This window comes from Schistocerca cancellata, chromosome 8 (genome assembly GCF_023864275.1).
Source record: "Schistocerca cancellata isolate TAMUIC-IGC-003103 chromosome 8, iqSchCanc2.1, whole genome shotgun sequence".
Taxonomy (NCBI): Eukaryota; Metazoa; Arthropoda; class Insecta; order Orthoptera; family Acrididae; genus Schistocerca; species Schistocerca cancellata.
Genome location: NC_064633.1, coordinates 461,596,926 through 461,617,800, shown reverse-complemented (window position 1 = coordinate 461,617,800; position 20,875 = coordinate 461,596,926). Strand labels below are relative to the sequence as shown.

Sequence of the window (20,875 nt, the reverse complement as noted above, 5' to 3'; positions counted from 1 at the left end):
CTTAAATGCAATTTGTAAAAAGTTTTTGATTTTATTACTGTTAGCATTTGTAGCAGTAGCTGCCACAGTCAAAGATAAGAAATATGGCAATAACTATCTGTCTAGTGGTAGTCAGAGCTCAACTAGGGTGTGTTCAACTACAATTAGTTTTTTCGATTATGCCAAAATGTTTGTTGTTGGTTAAAGTTACTGTCATCTCTTCTAATTAATAGTTATAACATTTCTGTGTTTCAGTTAACTAAGTGCCTAAATTGCATATTGAGAGGCAGTATTTCATAAATGTGAACCCTATTCAAAGCATCGTAGCAGGCAGTGCCACTGGAAAATAATATCGCAATTGATTTGGTATCACAATATATGAAACATTCATCTTGGTTCATCATGGTTTTATGAAATATTGGTAATATGTCAGTTATATGATCATATTAGCCCAAAGCCACCAGTATTCTGACATTTAAGAGAATTGTCAGGAAGATGAACAGATAAATATAGTAGGAATGTCACAGGTAACTACAATGATATTGTGGTTAACAGAAGATATACTTCAGTTGATTAACGAAAGAAGCAAGTCCAAAAATTTTCAGGAAGAGAAAGGCATACAGCAATAGAAGACTCTTGAAAATGAAAACAGCAGCAATGAAAGGATGGTAAAGTGAAATAGCTGAAGAAAAATGACAAAATCAAGAAGGGAATGGTCATCAGTAGGACAAATATAGCATATAGAAAAGTTGAAATAATGTTAGGTGAAATTAAATGCAGAGTTGTGTAATGTGATAAGTTATTTTCCCAAAACTTTAACCCGGTATGTCCTTTTTTGTAAAATTCATGATCGATCAATTGTGAATAAAAGAATTGCCTGTTGCATATTTCTCAAAGCACACACTCCACATACAATAGCAGTATAGTCAGAACTGGCTGGATGTAAGCTTCAGAAGCTTTGTTAACTTAGAGAGAGAGAGAGAGAGAGAGAGAGAGAGAGAGAGAGAGAGAGAAACAGCAATGTATACACTTAAGACTGTCATAGTGTGGTAAATATAATGCTTAATTTGTTGCAGTTTGTATACTATTCAGTTTTCTCTCTCTCTCTCTCTCTCTCTCTCTCTCTCTCTCTCTCTATAAAAATTACATGAAATCTAAGAAACACCCAGTTGACTGTGTTACACTGTTTGTCAGAATGGCATTTACAGGAACAGTACAGTAATTTTGGTACCTTATTGCTTGGAATTACATAATTTAGTGCATACCCTCTTTTATTATTGCTATTCTTCAGGGGCCTAGTACTCGTTTGCTGGTTACAAGCTTGATGACCCTGAGGCTCCTGAGCTGGTGAGTGCCACCTGTCCTCTGTCACCATAACCTCTGGGCATGTTTCGGCGACCACCATGCGGCGCAATGACAGAACATTCTGTGTCACAGGGAACAGGGATCTTGTCTTGACCACCTGTATCATGAGGATGGTAAAAACTCTTTAAAAAAAACCTACAGACTCAAGATGTGTTGTGTGCTGATGAGATGCATAGCCGTTGAGGTGGAACAGTTGTTAGCGGGTAACCTGTGGATCCTGCCACATCTCATTTGTATAAGGCTTACATCTACATCTACATCTACATCCATACTCCGCAAGCCACCTGACGGTGTGTGGCGGAGGGTACCTTCAGTACCTCTATCGGTTCTCACTTCTATTCCAGTCTCGTATTGTTCGTGGAAAGAAGGATTGTCGGTATGCCTCTGTGTGGGCTCTACTCTCTCTGATTTTATACTCATGGTCTCTTCGCGAGATATACGTAGGAGGGAGCAATATGCTGCTTGACTCTTCAGTGAAGGTATGTTCTCGAAACTTTGACAAAAGCCCGTACCGAGCTACTGAGCGTCTCTCCTGCAGAGTCTTCCACTGGAGTTTATCTATCATCTCCATAACGCTTTCGCGATTACTAAATGATCCTGTAACGAAGTGCGCTGCTCTCCGTTGGATCTTCTCTATGTCTTGTATCAAGGCATCTGCTTTACCGACAATCAACTTTATATGATCATTCCATTTTAAATCACTCCTAATGCGTACTCCCAGATAATTTATGGTATTAACTGCTTCCAGTTGCTGACCTGCTATTTTGTAGCTAAATGATAAAGGATCTATCTTTCTGTGTATTCGCAGCACATTACACTTGTCTACATTGAGATTCAATTGCCATTCCCTGCACCATGCGTCAATTCACTGCAGATCCTCCTGCATTTCAGTACAATTTTCCATTGTTACAACCTCTCGATACACCACAGCATCATCTGCAAAAAGCCTCAGTGAACTTCCGATGTCATCCACCAGGTCATTTATGTATATTGTGAATAGCAACGGTCCTATGACACTCCCCTGCGGCACACCTGAAATCACTCTTACTTCGGAAGACTTCTCTCCATTGAGAATAACATGCTGCGTCCTGTTATCTAGGAACTCTTCAATCCAATCACACAATTGGTCTGATAGTCCATATGCTCTTACTTTGTTCATTAAATGACTGTGGGAAACTGTATCGAACGCCTTGCGGAAGTCAAGAAACACGGCGTCTACCTGTGAACCCGTGTCTATGGCCCTGTGAGTCTCGTGGACGAATAGCGCGAGCTGGGTTTCACATGACCGTCTTTTTCGAAACCCATGCTGATTCCTACAGAGTAGATTTCTCGTCTCCAGAAAAGTCATTATACTCGAACACAATAACTGTTCCAAAATTCTACAACTGATCGACGTTAGAGATATAGGTCTATAGTTCTGCACATCTGTTCGACGTCCCTTCTTGAAAACGGGGATGACCTGTGCCCTTTTCCAATCCTTTGGAACGCTACGCTCTTCTAGAGACTTACGGTACACCGCTGCAAGAAGGGGGGCAAGTTCCTTCGCGTACATGGGGCTCTGTCATGCTGGGTTTTTATTTCGCTAACTCCTCATGGGACCAAAATGGAATGGTCAAAATTATCTCCTCCTCCTCCCAGCAGAGAGAGTGGGCCACTGATAGGTACTAACACCCAATGAAATAAGAGGGCTCATGTAGCCAGTCCTCCAGAACCAGGGGCTACACAGAATTTGTCATTGAATAGTAACGGAACACATGCTGCTGGTCAGGATGAGTTTTTGATTTTGAAACGTAAAGAGGACAGCTTTGTGAAAGTTTCGCCCTTTTGTATACAGAAAGGTTTAGAGGGCATTGCAGGTTCACTGAAATCTATCAAGGAATTGCATAATGGAACACTGTTGGTTGAAACTGCTAGTTCCCAACAAGCGAAAAACCTCCAGAAAGCTACATGCATTGGGGAATATGCCATACAAATGGAGCTTCACAACACCTTGAACTACCTTAAAGGTTTTGTGCCATGTAGATATCCAGTAGCCATTTCCAAGGAGGAATTAAAAAGTGAGTGGGCTCAGTAATGGATTGTCGATGCGCAAAATATATTGAAAAGGGTGGATGGGCATCTAGTAAAACCTGACTCCTTCATCCTTAACTTCAAGTAGCAAAAAGCTCCTATAGCAGATAAAGGCAGGTTTCATTCGCCCACTTGTACAGTCCTGTGATTCCAACCCAATGTGCTGTTTTAAATGCCATCACTTAGGGCACACCATCCTAGGGTGTAAGAGTAAAGAAGCCACTTGTGGCAAATGTGGCAGAGCTGCCCACTACTGAGTTCGTTTCTCATCTCCTCCATAGTGTGTAAATTGTGCTGAGGATCATCCTGTCTGGAGTAGGGAGTGCTCACACAAAGGAAGTTGCTAGTGTCAGCACTAGCACCTCCATTTGTCAATGCATTTGTCAAGCTGAAGTTGTTTCAGTGCCCATGGCCCCAATCAGATAAAGCCACAGTTGCCACCATTGTAGAGCTCCAACTACCTCCAAAGGCAGAGTCTGGAAAAAGATCCAACACTACCTCTACTGCTGCTGTAGTAGTTCCCACAAAGCCCTCTTAGGCCAAGAAAGCAAATGGGAAGCTTTCCCCCGGGCCAAAACTGGCAATAGACTGTCAGTCCATGATGATGCCATTCGACGTGATGGTTCTGCTGCTTCTGCTTAAGAGTCAATGGAATTCAAAGTCAGTCCAGGGCACCCATCTTGCTGCAAGGTTGACTCTCCACCCATTGCGGGCTCCCCACCATGGTGGAAAGACAGGCTGAAAGTGCAGTGTCCGTGATAAATGGCTCACATACTACAGTGGAATGTGAATGGGTTCATGACTCATGTGGAGGAACTGAAACTCCTGGCACATACACAGCCCCTGTGCTTGTGTTTACAGGAAAAAAATTCCCAAGCCACTGTGCTGTGGGGCTATACCCTCCACTGATGTGATCAGCTCAGAGGCTCTCAGAGGCCTTATTGCACAATTACCGTACGCGTTTCTCCTACTGGATGATTCCAGTGCCCATAATAATATTTTGGAGCTCTAGCTGTACTTGCCCCACAGGTTGAGTGTTGGACAATCTCGTGATGTCTCAGGTGCTGTGCCTCCTCAACATGGGCAGTCCCACTCATTTCTTGGTTGCCACTGGGTTGTCCTCAGCCATTGACCTCTCTTTCTGCTCTCAAGCCCTTGCTAAGTGAGACACAACTGATTACCCTCATTTCAATGGCTTCCCACTGTGGATCCGAAAGAACTGCACATGTCCCAGTAGTTACCACAGTGTCACCTTAATGAGCTGCTTAGGAAAGGCCGTAGAGTAAATGATTGACTGTTGTCTAGTCTGGTAGTTCGAGACCAGGCAACTCCTTATCCACTCTCAGTGTGGATTCCGGAGATTTTGGTCCACTGTCAACATGACCCTACTAGAGGCAGCTATTCAGCAGGCTATCCTATGTAAACATTACTGTCTCAGTTATTCTCTGATGTCATCAAGGTGTACAATACTACATGGAGACAGCATTCTTGTGCAGCTCCGTCAGTGGGGCTTTCATGGGCACCTTCATATGGTCCTTCATGTGTAAGTGCTTTATTAGGTCCTGAGTTGGTGACATGCTGTTGGCTCGTTTTTTTGGTATCAGCCACTATCCTGTCAGCTGCACTTTCAAATACACATGCCATCAGTTACACCACTGTGTTTCCTACAACTTCTACTATGACACAGGGGCACTTCCATGAATGATTACACTGCTACCAGTGATGTGCAAGCATCCTCTCTCCAAAGCTCCAGCGGTGGGTGTACTTAGGTTCGAACATTCAAGCACAGAACCCCGCGTGTGTGTGCCAGTCGAAAACTTTTACAGACTTTCATAGTTGCCAGTGCTCAACATCCTCTGAATAGACATTGCATTGGAGAGTGACAGATTTATAAATCTTTTGTAGATGTGTATATTTCTACATTGAAATCTATTGTTAGCAACTGATGCTGAAAATACAGCAACAAAGTTATGTATTATTTTTAGTTTTTGATATTAAATGTAAAATAAATTGATATCTGAATTATCTCTCCATGAACAGCCCCGTATCCACTACAGAGCCACATAACGTGCGAGGAAGTCCTAAAAGTTTGAACAGGAGAATGTTGTTTCTCAGGGCAGTGTTTTAAGTGTTATCCCCTTTGCCATAGGCATAAACAGTATCATGTCTATGGTAAAGGACCCTGTACAGCGTTCCTTATTTGTGGACAATTTTGTTGTTGTCTGTTCCTCCTCCAATGTTGTAACAGTGACCCGTCAGTTATTTACAGTGCAGAGGTTAGAGGGGTGGGCTGCAATGACAGGATTTCAGTTTTCTTCAGAAAAGTTTGCGTGCATGTGTGCACATTTTGATTTTTTTCGTCGTATTTTTAATTTGCCTGACTTACATATGAGGGAGAGCTCAGATGGAAACCCAGTTCTAAGCAAAGAAGGGAAAGCAGAAAGGTGGAAGGAGTATACAGAGGGTCTATACAAGGGCGATGTTCTAGAGGACAATATTATAGAAATGGAAGAGAATGTAGATGAAGATGAAATAGGAGATATGATACTGCGTGGAGGGTTTGACAGAGCACTGAAAGACCTAAGTCAAAACAAGGCCCCGGGAGTAGACAACATTCCATGAGAACTACTGACAGCCTTGGGAGAGCCAGGCCTAACAAAACTCTACCATCTGATGAGCAAGATGTATGAGACAGGCGAAATACCATCAGACTTCCAAAAGAATATAATAATTCCAATCCAAAAGAAAGCAGGTGTTGACAGATGTGAAAATTACCGAACTATCAGTTTAATAAGTCACGGCTGCAAAATTCTAACGTGAATTCTTTACAGACGAATGGAAAAACTAGTAGAAGTCGACCTTGGGAAGATCAGTTTGGATTCCTTAGAAATATTGGAACACGTGAGGCAATACTGACCCTACGACTTATCTTAGAAGAAAGATTAAGGAAAGGCAAACCTACGTTTCTAGCATTTGTAGACTTAGAGAAAGCTTTTGACAATGTTGACTGGAATACTCTCTTTCAAATTCTGAAGGTGTCAGGGGAAAATACAGGGAGCGAAAGGCTATTTACAATTTGTATAGAAACCAAATTGTAGTTATAAGAGTTGAGGGGCATGAAAGGGAAGCAGTAGTTGGGAAGGGAGTGAGACAGGGTTGTAGCCTCTCCCCAATGTTATTCAATCTGTATATTGAGCAAGCAGTGAAGGAAACAAAAGAAAAATTCGAAGTAGGTATTAAAAGTCATGGAGAAGAAATAAAAACTTTGAGGTTCGCCGATGACATTGTAATACTGTCAAAAACAGCAAAGGACTTGGAAGAGCAGTTGAACAGAATGGATAGTTCCTTGAAAGGAGGATATAAGATGAACATCAACAAAAGCAAAATGAGGAAAATGGAATGTAGTCGAATTAAGTCGGGTGATGCTGAGGGTATTAGATTAGGAAATGAGACACTTAAAGTAGTGAAGGAGTTTTGCTATTCGGGGAGCAAAATAACTGATGATGGTCGAAGTAGAGAGGATATAAAATGTAGACTGGCAATGGCAAGGAAAGCGTTTCTGAAGAAGAGAAATTTGTTTACATTGAGTATAGATTTAAGTGTCAGGAAGTCATTTCTGAAAGTATTTGTATGGAGTGTAGCCATGTATGGAAGTGAAACATGGACGATAAATAGTTTAGACAAGAAGAGAATAGAAGCTTTCGAAATGTGGTGCTACAGAAGAATGCTGAAGATTAGATGGGTAGATCACATAACTAATGAGGAGGTATTGAATAGAATTGGAGAGAAGAGAAGTTTGTGGCACAACTTGACTAGAGGAAGGGATCGGTTGGTAGGACATATTCTGAGGCATCAAGGGATCACCAATTTAGTATTGGAGGGCAGCATGGAGGGTAAAAATCGTAGAGGGAGACCAAGAGATGAATACACCAAGCAGACTCAGAAGGATGTAGGTAGCAGTAGGTACTGGGAGATGAATAAGCTTGCACAGGATAGATTAGCATGGAGAGCTGCATCAAACCAGTATCAGGACTGAAGACCACAACAAAAACAACAACAACATATCAGGGATTCATTCTGCATTTTAAAAACACTGTAAGATTTATGGGCCTCATTTTTTACTCCAAACTGTTATGATTAACACATCTGAGAGACCTGAAAGCCAGAATCCTGAAGCCATTGAGCATTGCAAAGTGCCTTAGCCACAGGTCATGGGGAGTAGACAAGTTGCACCTGCTGTAGTTTCATAGGGCTTTTGTGCATTCACAGCTAGACTATGGATACGCAGTGTACAGGTCAGTGAGACCTTTTTACCTGAAGGTTATTGACGCTATCCACCAGGAGGGGATTAGGCTGGCCACAGTCACCTATGGACTGGCCCCGTACCCAGTCCCTGTGCTGAGGCTTAGGAACTGCCACTCACCTTCCGGCAGCAGTGCCTCATGGTGCATCAGGCGTGAAAGTTCCTCGCAGCTCCAAATTCATCTGTCCACCAACCTGTTGCTCATCCACCTCTTGAACACCTATCTCCAATTGTCCACGAGCAGCAATGCCATTTGGTATCTGCATGCAGCATGTGCTGGAGTCACTTGGTGTGGAAAACATGTGAACCCAAATCCAGTGTTTTAACCGCCTGCCACGATTATCGGTAATTTTAGATCTCAAGACTTTGTTGTCTTCAGTGCGGAACTGTATGTGATCTTCCAGGAACTGTAGCAGATCGGGCATTCTTAGAGTGCTAAATTCCTTTATTATTCTAGTTTTCTGAGTGCCCTTCGCTTACAACAACACTTGTACCCAGCAGATACAGTAGTCCACAATATTCAGGATGCTCTCCTTCAACTACAGTGGCTATGGAAGGAGGTGTCTTTCTGCTGGGTACTAGGGAATGAAAGGTTAGATACAGGATGCAAGGAGGTGTGTAGTGGCCCTCAATTATTAGAGTGTGCTATCCCCCTGCATGCTACCACCTCACTGTTGACGTACAGTCTTGCATCAGTGGAAGACCAGTGGCTGCATCTAGTGAAGTCCACTACGCAGCCGTAATGTACCTCCCTCCAGGCACGAAGACAGAATGAGGTCCTGCTTACTCGTCTTCACTTAGGTCACAGTCTTCTTATGCATGGCTTCTTGCTTTGGCAAATAGATCTGGCAGTGTGTGGTGCTTGTGTTGTACATATAGTGTGTGCACATTTTACTAGACTATGTTTTATTTTCAGACCAGAGGGCAGCAGCAGATTTGACGACAGCTCTGCCCTCTATTTTAAGTGACATTGAAACGAATATGGTTAAGAGTTCTAAGGCCTTGTAATATGTCCAACTTGTTTCCTAAAATTTTAGGGAGATGTTCTTAACCTGTTAACAGTCTGACTGGCTCACTTTCACTTTTTTTGTAAGTGGTCAGCCAGTCACATTTTCCCTGTGCCTTCTGTAGTTTTATTTCTATTTTAATCTCATGTTTAGCACCTTTCACCATTCTCTGTTGTATTAAGGCCTGTGAGATAGGCTGGCTGATCAAGCAACAGTCGGTATTGTAGTTGTAAATTGTCGTAGCTGTGTTGGAAAAGTACCAGAGCTTCAATCGTTGATAGTAAGCACCGAAGCTGAAATCATTATAGGAACAGAAAGCCAGCTAAAGCTGTAGATAAATTCTGCTGAAATTTTTACAGAGGCACAAACCGTGTTCAGAGAGGATAGATTAAATAAAGTAGATGGTGGCGTGTTTGTGTCTGTTGGTAGTAGTTTATCTTGTAGTGAAGTTGAAATAGATAGTTCGTGCGAATTACTGTGGGTAGAGGCTATGCTCAACAGCCATACCAAAATAATATTTGGCTCCTTCTACCGAACCCCCAGACTCAGATGATATAATAGCTGAACGCTTCAAAGAAAACTTGAATCTCATTACAAATTAAGTACCCCACTCATACAGTTATAATTGGTGAATACTTCAATCTACACTCGATTTGTTGGCGAAAATACTTGTTCAAAGCCGGTGATAGACAGAAAGCACCTTCCAAAATTGTACTAAATGCTTTCTCTGGGAATTACTTGGAACAATTAGTTCATGAGCCCACACAAATTGTAAATGGTTGTGAAAACACGTGTGACCTTTTACCCACAAATAATCCTGATGTAATAGAGTGTGTCATGACGGGTACAGGATTAGTGAACACAAGGTCATTGTAGCGAGTCTCAAAACCATATCAACCAAAACCACTAAAAATAAATGCAAAATATATCTATTTAAAACAGCAGATAAAAATTTGGTTGATGCCTTCCTAAGAATGTCTCTATTCCTTCCAAGCTAATTATGTAAGTGTAGACCAGATATGGCTCAAATTCAAAGATACAGTATTGACAGAAATAGACTCATACCACATAAGTTAAGAGATGGGACTGATCCACCATGATACACAAAATATGTCAGAACACTGTTGCAGAAGCAATGAAAAAAGCATGCCAAATTCAGAAGAACGCAAAATCCCCAAGACTGGCTAAGTTTCACGGAAGCTCGAAATTTAGTGTGGACGTCAATCCGAGATGCTTCTAATAGTTTCCACAATGAAATATTGTCTCAAAATATGGTAGAAAACCCAAAGAGATTCTGGTCGTACGTAAAGTACACCAGTGGCAAAAAACAGTCAATACCGTCACTGCACGATACCGATGGAAATGTTACTGAGGATGGTGCTACTAAAGCGGAGTTACTAAATACAGTTTTCCATAATTCCTTCAGGAAAGAAGACAAAGTAAATATTCCAGAATTCGAAACCAGACAGCTTTTAGCATGAGTGACATAAAAGTAGATATCTTAGGTGTTGCGAAACAACTCAAATCACTTAAGAAAGGCAAGTCTTCGGTCTAGATGGTATACCAGTCAAGTTCCTCTCAGAGTATGCAGACACAATATCGCCTTTCTTAGCAACCGTATACAACCATTCACTTGACAAAAGGTCTGTTCCTATAGACTGGGAAGTAGCACAGGTCACACCAATATTCAAGAAAGGAAATAGTAGTAAACCATTGAATTACAGACCCATATCACTGACCTCAATTTGCAGTAGGATTTTGGAGCATATACTGTACATTATGAATCACCTTGAAGAAAATGACTTATTGATACATAACCAACACGGATTCAGAAAATATCGTTCTTGTGCAACACCAGCTAGCTCTTTCCCATGAAGTAATGAGTGCTGTCAACAAGGGATCTCTGATCGATTCCATATTCCTAGATTTCCAGAAGGCTTTTGATATGTGTGACTGGATTCGTGATTTCCTCTCAGAGAGGTCACAGTTCGTAGTGATAGATGGTAAATCATCGAATAGAACAGAAGTGGTTAGGTTAGGTTAGTGTTGTTTAACGTCCCGTCGACAACGAGGTCATTAGAGACGGAGCACAAGCTCGGGTTAGGGAAGGATGGGGAAGGAAATCAGCCGTGCCCTTTCAAAGGAACCATCCCGGCATTTGCCTGAAACGATTTAGGGAAATCACGGAAAACCTAAATCAGGATGGCTGGAGACAGGATTGAATCGTCGTCCTCCCGAATGCGAGTCCAGTGTGCTAACCACTGCGCCACCTCGTTTGGTGAACAGAAGTGATATCTGGCATTCCGCAAGATAGTGTCATAGGCCCTCTGCTGTTCCTGATTTATATAAATGATCTATGTGATAATCGGAGCACCCCCCTTAGATTGTTTACAGATGACGCTGTAACTTACCATCTTGTAAAATCATTAGACGATCAATTCCAATTACAAAATGATCTAGAGAGAATTTCTGTATGGTGCGAAAAGTGGCAATAGGCTCTAAATAAAGAAAAGTGCGAGATCATCCACATGGGTACTAAAAGAAATCTGATAAATTTTGGGTATGTGAAAAATCGCACAAATCTAAGGGCTGTCAATTTGACTAAATACCCAGGAATTACAATTATGATCAACTTAAATTGGAAAGACTGCATAGATAATATCATGGGGAAGGCGAAACAAAGACTGCATTTTGTTGGCAGAACACTTAAGAAGATGTGACAAACCCACTAAAGAGACAGCATACATTACACTTGTCCATCCTCTGCTGGAATATTGCTGCACGGTATGGGATCTTTACCAGGTAGGATTGACGTAGGACATTGAAAATGTGCAAAGAAGGGCAGCTCGTTTTGTGTTATTGCGCAGTAGGGGTGAGAGTGTCACTTATATGATATGTGAGCTGGGGTGGCAGTCACGCGGCGAGATCTATTTACGAAATTTCAACCACCAACTTTCTCTTCCGAATGTGTAAATATTTTGTTGACACCCACCTACGTAGGGAGAAATGATTATCATAATAAAATAAGAGAAATCAGAGCTTGAACAGAAAGATTTAGGTGTTCCTTTTTCCCACACGCCATTCGAGAATGGGATAGTAGAGAAGTAGTATGAAAATGGTTCGATGAACCCTCTACCAGGCACTTAAGTGTGAATTGCAGAGTAACCATGTAGATGTAGATAGAGTGATTTGTAGGTCAGCACAAGTAGGTGGAAGTGAGTGAATGAGTGTCATTTTTGGGTTTCTTCCTCACTGTGTGACAATAATTTTAGTCATTTTATCCACATTTGTTTCTTTTAATATGTGTAATGGTGCTGATAATCCCAGTGTCGAGCACCTATAAGCTCCAATCACTAGTATTATTTCGGCTGAACACGTCTTTTTCTCAAATACTAGCTATGACTTTAAATACAGTGTTGTCATTTAGCAACTGTGAGAATTAATTAAAAGAAGTCACTGCTTACTTTGACAGATTCCTGTGTTTATTAGTTTGTGTGTGAACTACCAATAACAATGACTTTAGCAGCTACAAAATTAAAGGGATCTATTTTAGTACAAGTTCCTCACCAAGCTGTGAAGGCTCAAGGAATGTCCACCAGCCGCCATGTCATCCTCTGTCTTGTGGCATAATGCGGTGAGGAGGAGCATTTGATCAGCACACTGCTCTCCCGGACGTTTTGCACCTTTCTCAGACCATGGAGCTTCTGCTGTTTGGTCAAGTAGCTTCTCAGTTGGCATCGGAAGGCTGAGTGCACCCTGTACCAGTCCTCCCACCAACGAAAAATCCTTTTCATTACGAGGAATCAAACCTGGGTCCTCCGTATGATAACCATTTACGCTCGTCGCTCAACTACAGCGGTGAATTTTTTTAGTACAGAATGTTGTAATCCTTCCTTTTTTAAGACAATAAAGAGCTTCTTTTTAATTCGTGTTAGGCAAAATTGTACAACCCAATATGTTTTAATTAGTGTTCCTGTTCGTTTGTGATCAATTCTGTATGATCATACTGTAAGAACGAGCTGTGTTGAAATTCCAAACAGAAATAAAACAAATATCTCGAGGACTGCTTTGCCACTGCACTCCATATTACATTTTGGCTACACAAAAAAGTCCTACTTCTAGCATTGGCTCTGGCTAATATGTTCCCATAATTACGCAAAATTTTTTATCAATTCTTTGCTCAGCAAACATCATTTACTTTCTTCACCAACAAAAAGTGCTTCCAGTTCATTCGGACCACACTTGAAAAATGAAAAAAAGGTGACAGTGATACACTTACACAAACAATGTACATATACCAGAATATAAACATATGCTGAGATTAGTTCTAAATGGCCACTCTGGCAGTCTAACAGCACTTTCTGGACCATAACAGTGTTCACTAAACAATAAGAAAGCACGGGGATTGGCAAATTTTGCCTAGGCTCTCAGCATGATAATTCTTGGAAGGTTTGCTATGCTCTGGCAACAGGCACAGATCTGCCATATATTTGCTGGTGCTCAGTTGGCCAGGTGTAGCTGCTTTATACATCATGAATCTATAAGGGCATTAAAGAGGAACTTTATATACTGTAACTTACCAAACGAAAGCGTTGGTACGTTGATAGAGACAATAACAAACACACACACAAATTTCAAGCTTTGGCAACCCATGGTTGCTACATCAGGAAAGAGGGAAGGAGAGGGAAAGACGAAAGGATGTGGGTTTTAAGGGAGAGGGTAAGGAGTCATTCCAATCCCGGGAGCGGAAAGATTTACCTTGGGGGTGAAAAGGGGACAGGTATACACTTGTGTGCGCGCGCGCGCGCGCACATACACACACACACACACACACACACACACACACACACACATCCATCTGCACATAGATGTCTGCTTGTGTCTGTTATGTGCGGATGAATATTTGTGTGTGTGCGTGAGTGTATACCTGTCCCTTTTTCCCCCCAAGGTAAGTCTTTCCGCTCCCGGGATTGGAATGACTCCTTACCCTCTCCCTTAAAACCCACATCCTTTCATCTTTCCCTCTCCTTCTCTCTTTCGTGATGAAGCAACTGTGGTTTGTGAAAGCTTGAAATTTGTGTGTGTGTTTGTGTTTGTTATTGTTTCTATCAACGTACCAACGCTTTTGTTTGGTAAGTTACAGAATCTTTGTTTTTAGATATATTTTCCCCATGTGGGATGTTTCCCGCAAATTACTCATCCTCAACTACTTATGAGGAAGAAGAGCTGAATACATACATATAATGGTAATTGCACCACACTTGTACAGTATCATCTTTGTTATTATTATTAGATTAACAGTCTGGACCAAATTGCAAATGTTTTGCTTTATTCAGCCATCATTTGTAATTTGCCACGAATCTGATTCCAGAAACCAAGCATCTTTTTCTGCGTTTTGTTGATGAATATGATGCCACCTGATAAGATAGTTTTCCTATTGTTAGTTGAATGTGGCAACACCACTGTGTATTCACTGAAGTCTGTACTATTACTATTGCTTCATGGGTCAAAATATTTTCAAAAATCTGTGTACAAATGAATCTTAGAGGATCAGTAAAATGCATTAAAGAGATTATGTTATCACTAGCTAAGTCTTATCTAAGGGTGTAGGTTTTCATGATTGTTGGCAGAGATTCTCAGAAGGATTAAGAATAGCACTGGGGTACTTGGTCAAGTCCTTTTTGTATCAAGCTATGACTATATAATAATAGAACATATTGAATGGCGTCTGCACGGAAAATAATTTTCAGTATTTCTACAACTGTTTATCAAATTTTCTGTGTACTGCAAATAATGTCTTTCCATATCGACAACTATTCCAATAGGATGTTCTCTTGATATGAGAGGCATAACATGTACATTCTCTTGCTTCCGTAATTAAATTACATGTGATTGTATAGCAGGCAGATTTACTGTGAGAGAGCAGGTAATAGCGCTTTTACTGATGTGAATAACAAAACAGCAGAACTTTGTCAATGACTTGTTCATGTCATTGGTGTGGAGGTCTGCCATTAGTTTGAACTTAGTGGAATAGAATGTAGATATGTGCTACAGATGTATGTTAGTAACCATTTATGATTTCTAATGCATATTCTGCTGCCCCTCTTTTTACTGTTGGTGACATGTACTTTTTCTTGTCACCATGAAGTACTGCCTGGAGTTTGGGTGCTTGTCATTGAACAATCCTCAGCAGGATGCTCCCTAACGATGAGACAAGTACTCTGCATGTAAATGTGCTGCTGCCATTACAACATGTACTGAAATTTCTCTTACCACTATTTTGTCTAATAGTCTGCCTGAGAGTTATAAAGTGCAGCACTGACAGGAATATTGATGGGTGGAGTGAGTTAATAAATAACTTCCTTAGCAGGGAAATACAAGAAGCTCTTCATGATGTATATTTTTTCTGCATTATTGGTGCACTATAGCCACATGATGAAATAGCACCACACTAGGACTGCAGTGTCAATAGCAGACAGCGTGTGCTGCATAAAGTCATGCCGTCATTTAGTGTACTTTTATTTGGTAAGAGTTGGGATCAGATTCCCAGGAAGACCATTCTTATTTATGTTGCTCTCCTAAGTAATTAAAATGAATAAGAAAGCAGGTTCTTAAAGAGAGGCATATCTGTGCCTTTCACACCTTCCTATGGAATTTGATGTTTTCACTGTTCCCTAAGCCTTCATTGAAATAAAATTACAAAAATGCTTTTAGAACAGTGTAAAAAATCAGTTTTTGACAATATAACATTATCGGATAGATTAAAAAATCTATTCCCCAAGCAGCAGCAGGAGAACCTTTTCTTATGCACGTGTTCCCCTGCCACGCTTGGTGAGTAGATTGTTTTATCTATCTAGTTACGTTATATTGTCAAAAATTGATTTTTTATGGTGTTCTAAAAGCATATTTATAATTTGTATCCAACTGCTTTTATGGCACATAACAACTCTTGTAACATTACAAATATTTGTCTTCATTTATTGTTCCAGGCGAGTTTGTGCAACGAACTGATTGGCACAGAATCTGTGTTTTCAAGCCCTCATTGAGAGAAGTGGTCTACAACTACCTCAAAAAGGGACAAAGGGTGTACATCACTGGCCGATTAACGTATGGAGAAGTGAAAGATGGAGAGGGAAACACAAGGACAACCACAGCTGTTGTGGCTGATGATGTTATTTTCTTTCAGTCGTCAGAGCCATCATAATGTAGTGTGAAACAATAAACTCAAATCAGTCCACCTGGTGAGAATGAAACACAAATGTTCAGTGTTGTATTTGATTTGGAATTGAGCAAATGCAGTCCCTACAAGAGAACTAAGTGCATGGGATGCATTATTGTTGGTGGCCCTGACTGCTGTAATTAAGCTAATGGGTGTCATTCTGTGATAAATTCTCTTCCTGTGACTTGCCCTCAACACGTTAGTGACAGATAATGCAGTTGAGAAACTACATCCTTTACCTATAAGACTGAGAACAATGATGTATTTCTTGCAAAAGGATGCCAGATCACTAGTGGATGGCCTCTGTTTTCACATCTCTCGTGTCAATAAAATGAGAGTAAGAAACAGAACCAGCACCTTACTACTCACTTCAGATACTAACATAATGTATTGTGGCAAATGTAGTGGCCATTTGATGCAGGAAATAAATCTTCTGAAGATCTGAGACAAGACATAGTTGATCATTGAAATCACTGTATTGTTTCAATATATCCCTATCCCTCACCACCAGTTTGCATTTGCCAGTTGCCAAGTATGAGGATCTTGTCTTACAGCAAAATTCGGAGAGCACTTCAGTGAATAAAACACACAGCAAGGCTGAAAAGTTTTAGCTATTGGATGTAATAAAAAGGTACCAATCTTTGTCACAGAGATGTAGGCAAGTGAGAGGGCTTCACCCATTTGCATCAGAAGCTGAAAAGGTCATCTACAACCGTAAATGTACAATTGCGTCTATCTTCTTCCTAATGTAGTTATGTGAAGATTGTCTGAGCATTTAAACAGTCTGTATAAATGTAATGTAACTATTGAGTGTTAATGTGCTCAAGAGCAAGATCAAACAATTTGACTAGAATAATTAAGCATAATTTGGAAGAAAAGGCTTACTGACGTGGTGGGAGAAGGAAGTAATAGTTCGGGATATTGGCCAGACGTTGTAGCAGATTGTTGCATATAGAGCATCATCATAAACTTTAATATCTAGGAATAAGTTTTAACTCTAGAAGTACCAGACTTTTCCGTACCCCCAGTAGTACCATGTGGGTCATTTTTTACCCACAGTAGGAAACCACCATTTTATTGGTTTTTGGAAGGTATTTTGGGCTTTGCCATGTTGACATTACATTCAAGAAGACTCTAACGTGCAAAAAACTTATTATTTATTCTCTAAAATAAATAATACTGAGAGGCACCCACATGCCTTGCTCATACTGTGGCATCAAGCAGTCAGGCCTGCAAGATGAGTGGTCTGCCAAGCGAGTGGATTCATTCTTATTTATCGAGTAACATGAACTCTCGTACTCACAATTAAGTTACAAATTATCCTCCTGTATGATTAATACGCAACGGAAACACGCATCTGACTATCAGTAATTTACAGAACTCTGACTGTACACTACGCACTGGCAATACCACATTTTCTTTTTGTCTTTTATTTAACCGCTTTTGTCAACACGTGGCCACCGCACTGAATATGAATGGTGCACACATTATAAATTCGGGACATTATGGCAACATACAATTCAATGGAAAAGTCCACCAATCTTTTTCTTTTCACTATCTTATTTATTCCGATAAATTCTCTAACCTAAACACACAAGTTCTATAACCTACAACAATAACACATGAGAAATTCCACCCAGTGGGCATGACTTTACATTGGTGAATCTCTATATTATGGTCTCGTAATTATTTAACGCTACAGTGCACTTTCTGGATAGGATGGTGGATCTTTTATTATACCTCACACTTCGACTCTCACAATCATCATCACGAAACTTTCCTCCAGACCGAGCGGTACAGAAGGAACAAGCATAACCCACTAATCTTTTGAAACTACCTCGCTACACTCCCATGCAAACCACACATACCCAAATTACATGACATACACCACACTACAATATGAAATACAAGACAGTGAATAGTCACAACATTATCACTTTCAGCTTTCCCACTTCAATTAATATTTATCCCAGTTTCACACGACACTGTCCCACTTTGTAATTTTACTTTCCTACTATGAACTCTGGAGATATATGCACGTCTTCCTGTGCAATGCAAGCCATGTGGCGTTGCTGGATAGACGGCCGACTCACCTTGCTTCTCTCTCAGAGTTTGAATCTAGCGTCACACGGAATCATATCACGCAAAGTAATATTAAGAACTTATTCATCACACACGCGAGTCCTCAACTGATACCATGGACGAGTACTTCTCTTTATCTTTTGTCTCATACACAGTTTGAGACTCGCACAGTACTCACCACGTGGAAGTACTCGTCTCTAATTTCAAGTCCTGCACACGCCATTTCTTAAATATTTCAACTTATGGTACACACGCTATTTCTTAAATATTTCAACTTATTGTACTCACACTAGTGATTCAGCTTAACTTAAGCACACGGAAGTATTTCAACTTACTGCTACACGTGGTTTCATTGTGACCGTTGGTCACTTCCGAAGATTACTACAATCCCATTAATATTACCTGCCTGACATTTAATTCTCCCCACAAAAGTTCCTGAAATAGAGAAATTATTATTTCAAACTACTCTTAAATATTCCACATGAATACCATGACTCCACTCTTTCGTCATTACGGAGCACAACTAAAACAGGTGTTAACAGCACAGGATCCAGCGGCAGAGTGCTGAAGCATGGCCGTTCTCCAGGTCATCTCCCATCTCTGTCAAGGTGGGGGAAGCACCTTACTACCCTATTGGTCAGCCACATTTCAGGCGCTCAAAGCTCAGGTAAATTTCATCTCTTTGGTCCCACCAAAGGTGGCCAAAGAATCGACTCAAAGATGATCATATATTCACATTCACTATCTGCGGTTAGCAGGCGACCATACATTCATTCATTTCAAAAGATCTCACCAAACTGGACGTAGGGATTTATTTTGTGGGAGTGCACATGTGATCAATTAAATAAATAAATTGTCATTCTCCCCCACGCTGGTATCCGGCTTCGCTGTATTAATTGAAATTGAGTTATTTTACAAAAAAAATATGTTGTTCTGACAAAAATAATGAAGTATGTTGTACCTATTTTCAATGTCGGGCGGTACTGTACCCTTTCAATACATCTTCAAAAGTAAATTTTTGTGAATAAATTTTATTTTTATTTTAAATTTTACGGAAGGAATTCCACTGTTTTACATCGAACTTTGTTAAAACAAATAAAAGAATTTTGCAATGTTTACTTTTATAAAAAAAATTGAAACTGACCCAAAACACACAGTTTATATGACTATTCAGCGTAATTTTACATTTACAGACATAAAAGGTAAGTATAGAGTATTTTAAAAAAGAGTCTAAAATGCAACAAGTTTTGTTGATTAAAATAAAGGGACAAAAACATAAGAACAAACTATTTCAGTCTACACTTGTAAATGTTTGGAAATATTTAGGAACAAATAGTTGACAGTATTGTCTAAGCTGGGATGGGCTCACAGTTCAAACATTGGACAAGAGTTTTGGCTTCGCAGCTTTTGCACATGTACTTGTTGCACTTGAAACACAACACACATTTGATGTTTTATTCCCCTTTTGTTGCTTGAAGGAAACCTGAATTTGACGTCTTCTATTTCTATATTGGCCAACACTTGTGCCAAGTGCTTGAGAGGGGAGTCTGGCTCCGCTTTGTAATTTGTAGGGGACAGCAAACTCGTCTGCTACTCTTGAGAATAAGTTCCCATCACGAAATCTCCTTAGAGGTACATAACTTGAAAATTGTATAAGCATTTATCATTGCAAGGTCAAGAATGTTGTAAAAGACATGTACAGGCAGTCAGTGGATGCCACCTCGGACACTGTAATGTCTTGGCATTTGGTCAACAACATTGACTCCACCCTTGATTTCATTATAAAACTTCATAGTTTCTGGAAGTTTCTTCTCCGTATTGTCAATTACTTGACATTCATCATGATTTGTACTCAGAATAAGGACTTTTTCCCCCCTTGGTATACTGTGAGAAGATTGTCACCTAACTTATACAAGTGTGTTGCATAGAATACATCGTCTCCACTTCATGCCACAGAAGGGGCCTCTTTGAGTGATCTCTGAAGTGTGCCAACTAAACATGTTTTTTGTTCCAGCTCATTCACCAGTTGGACGGAAGTGAAGAAGTTGTCAGTCATGATGTTACGACCATAGTTGAGGAATGGCTGTTCCAGCTTCATAACGACATGGTGACCAAGACTCGTGCTTGGATCATACGTTTTAGGTTTCCCACAGTAAGGCAATCCATTTAGGATTTAGCGCTTGTCAGCATCACACAGAAAACAGTATTTTATGCAATATTTATCAGGTTTATTTGCATGTACTGTATGAATGGTCACCTGCACTTGCAAGGTTACAGCTGCTCATCGACAGCCACGTCCTCGCCTGGCTTGTAGCAGGCAACGCAGAAATTTATCAATTTCCGTGCATTGTTTCCTTGATATAGAATCAAACCTAAGGCGACTGCATATTTCTGCAAATCTGTTCCTTGAAATGGTGTTTCGAAAAAAAGGAGGTCCCCTTCATATTCCTCCATAAGTCTTTGTATGAAATACGCCCAGCACCATATGCTCCACAAGCACAGAGTAATCTAATGAAAGAATCTAGTTCTTCCAGGTTTAGGGACCACTCATTATGTCCAAGTGTGCTGTGGGCCTTTTCTTCAGTGTACTTTTTTATCAGTTTTTGTATCGAGTCACTGAAATACAGCCACAACGCAGAGAGTTGCATGTTGCTTGGCATCCTGTTGGACCCGGTATCTCTCACAACACATTCTGGCCACTATGCCTTCATGCTCTGTTGCCAGACTCAGTCCATGTCCACCCCCTGCGGGTCTGGTAGTTAGAATAGGCCCGAGGTATTCCTGCCTGTCGTAAGAGGCGACTAAAAGGAGTCTCACACTTTTCGGCCCTATAAGTTCAGGTCCCATTTT

The 20,875-nt window shown here is 40.6% G+C and overlaps 1 protein-coding gene across 1 annotated transcript in view; it reads left to right on the top strand.

Moving 5' to 3' along the window:
• Nucleotides 1-16,413, top strand: part of LOC126095131 (single-stranded DNA-binding protein, mitochondrial) — a 31,706-nt gene extending 15,293 nt beyond the window's left edge. Inside the window, exon 4 of the mRNA XM_049909841.1 lies at nt 15,714-16,413. Coding sequence (XP_049765798.1) covers nt 15,714-15,928 — 215 coding nt within the window. The 3' untranslated portion in view covers nt 15,929-16,413. The remainder of the gene's footprint in view (nt 1-15,713) is intronic.
• Nucleotides 16,414-20,875: the final 4,462 nt, after the last annotated feature.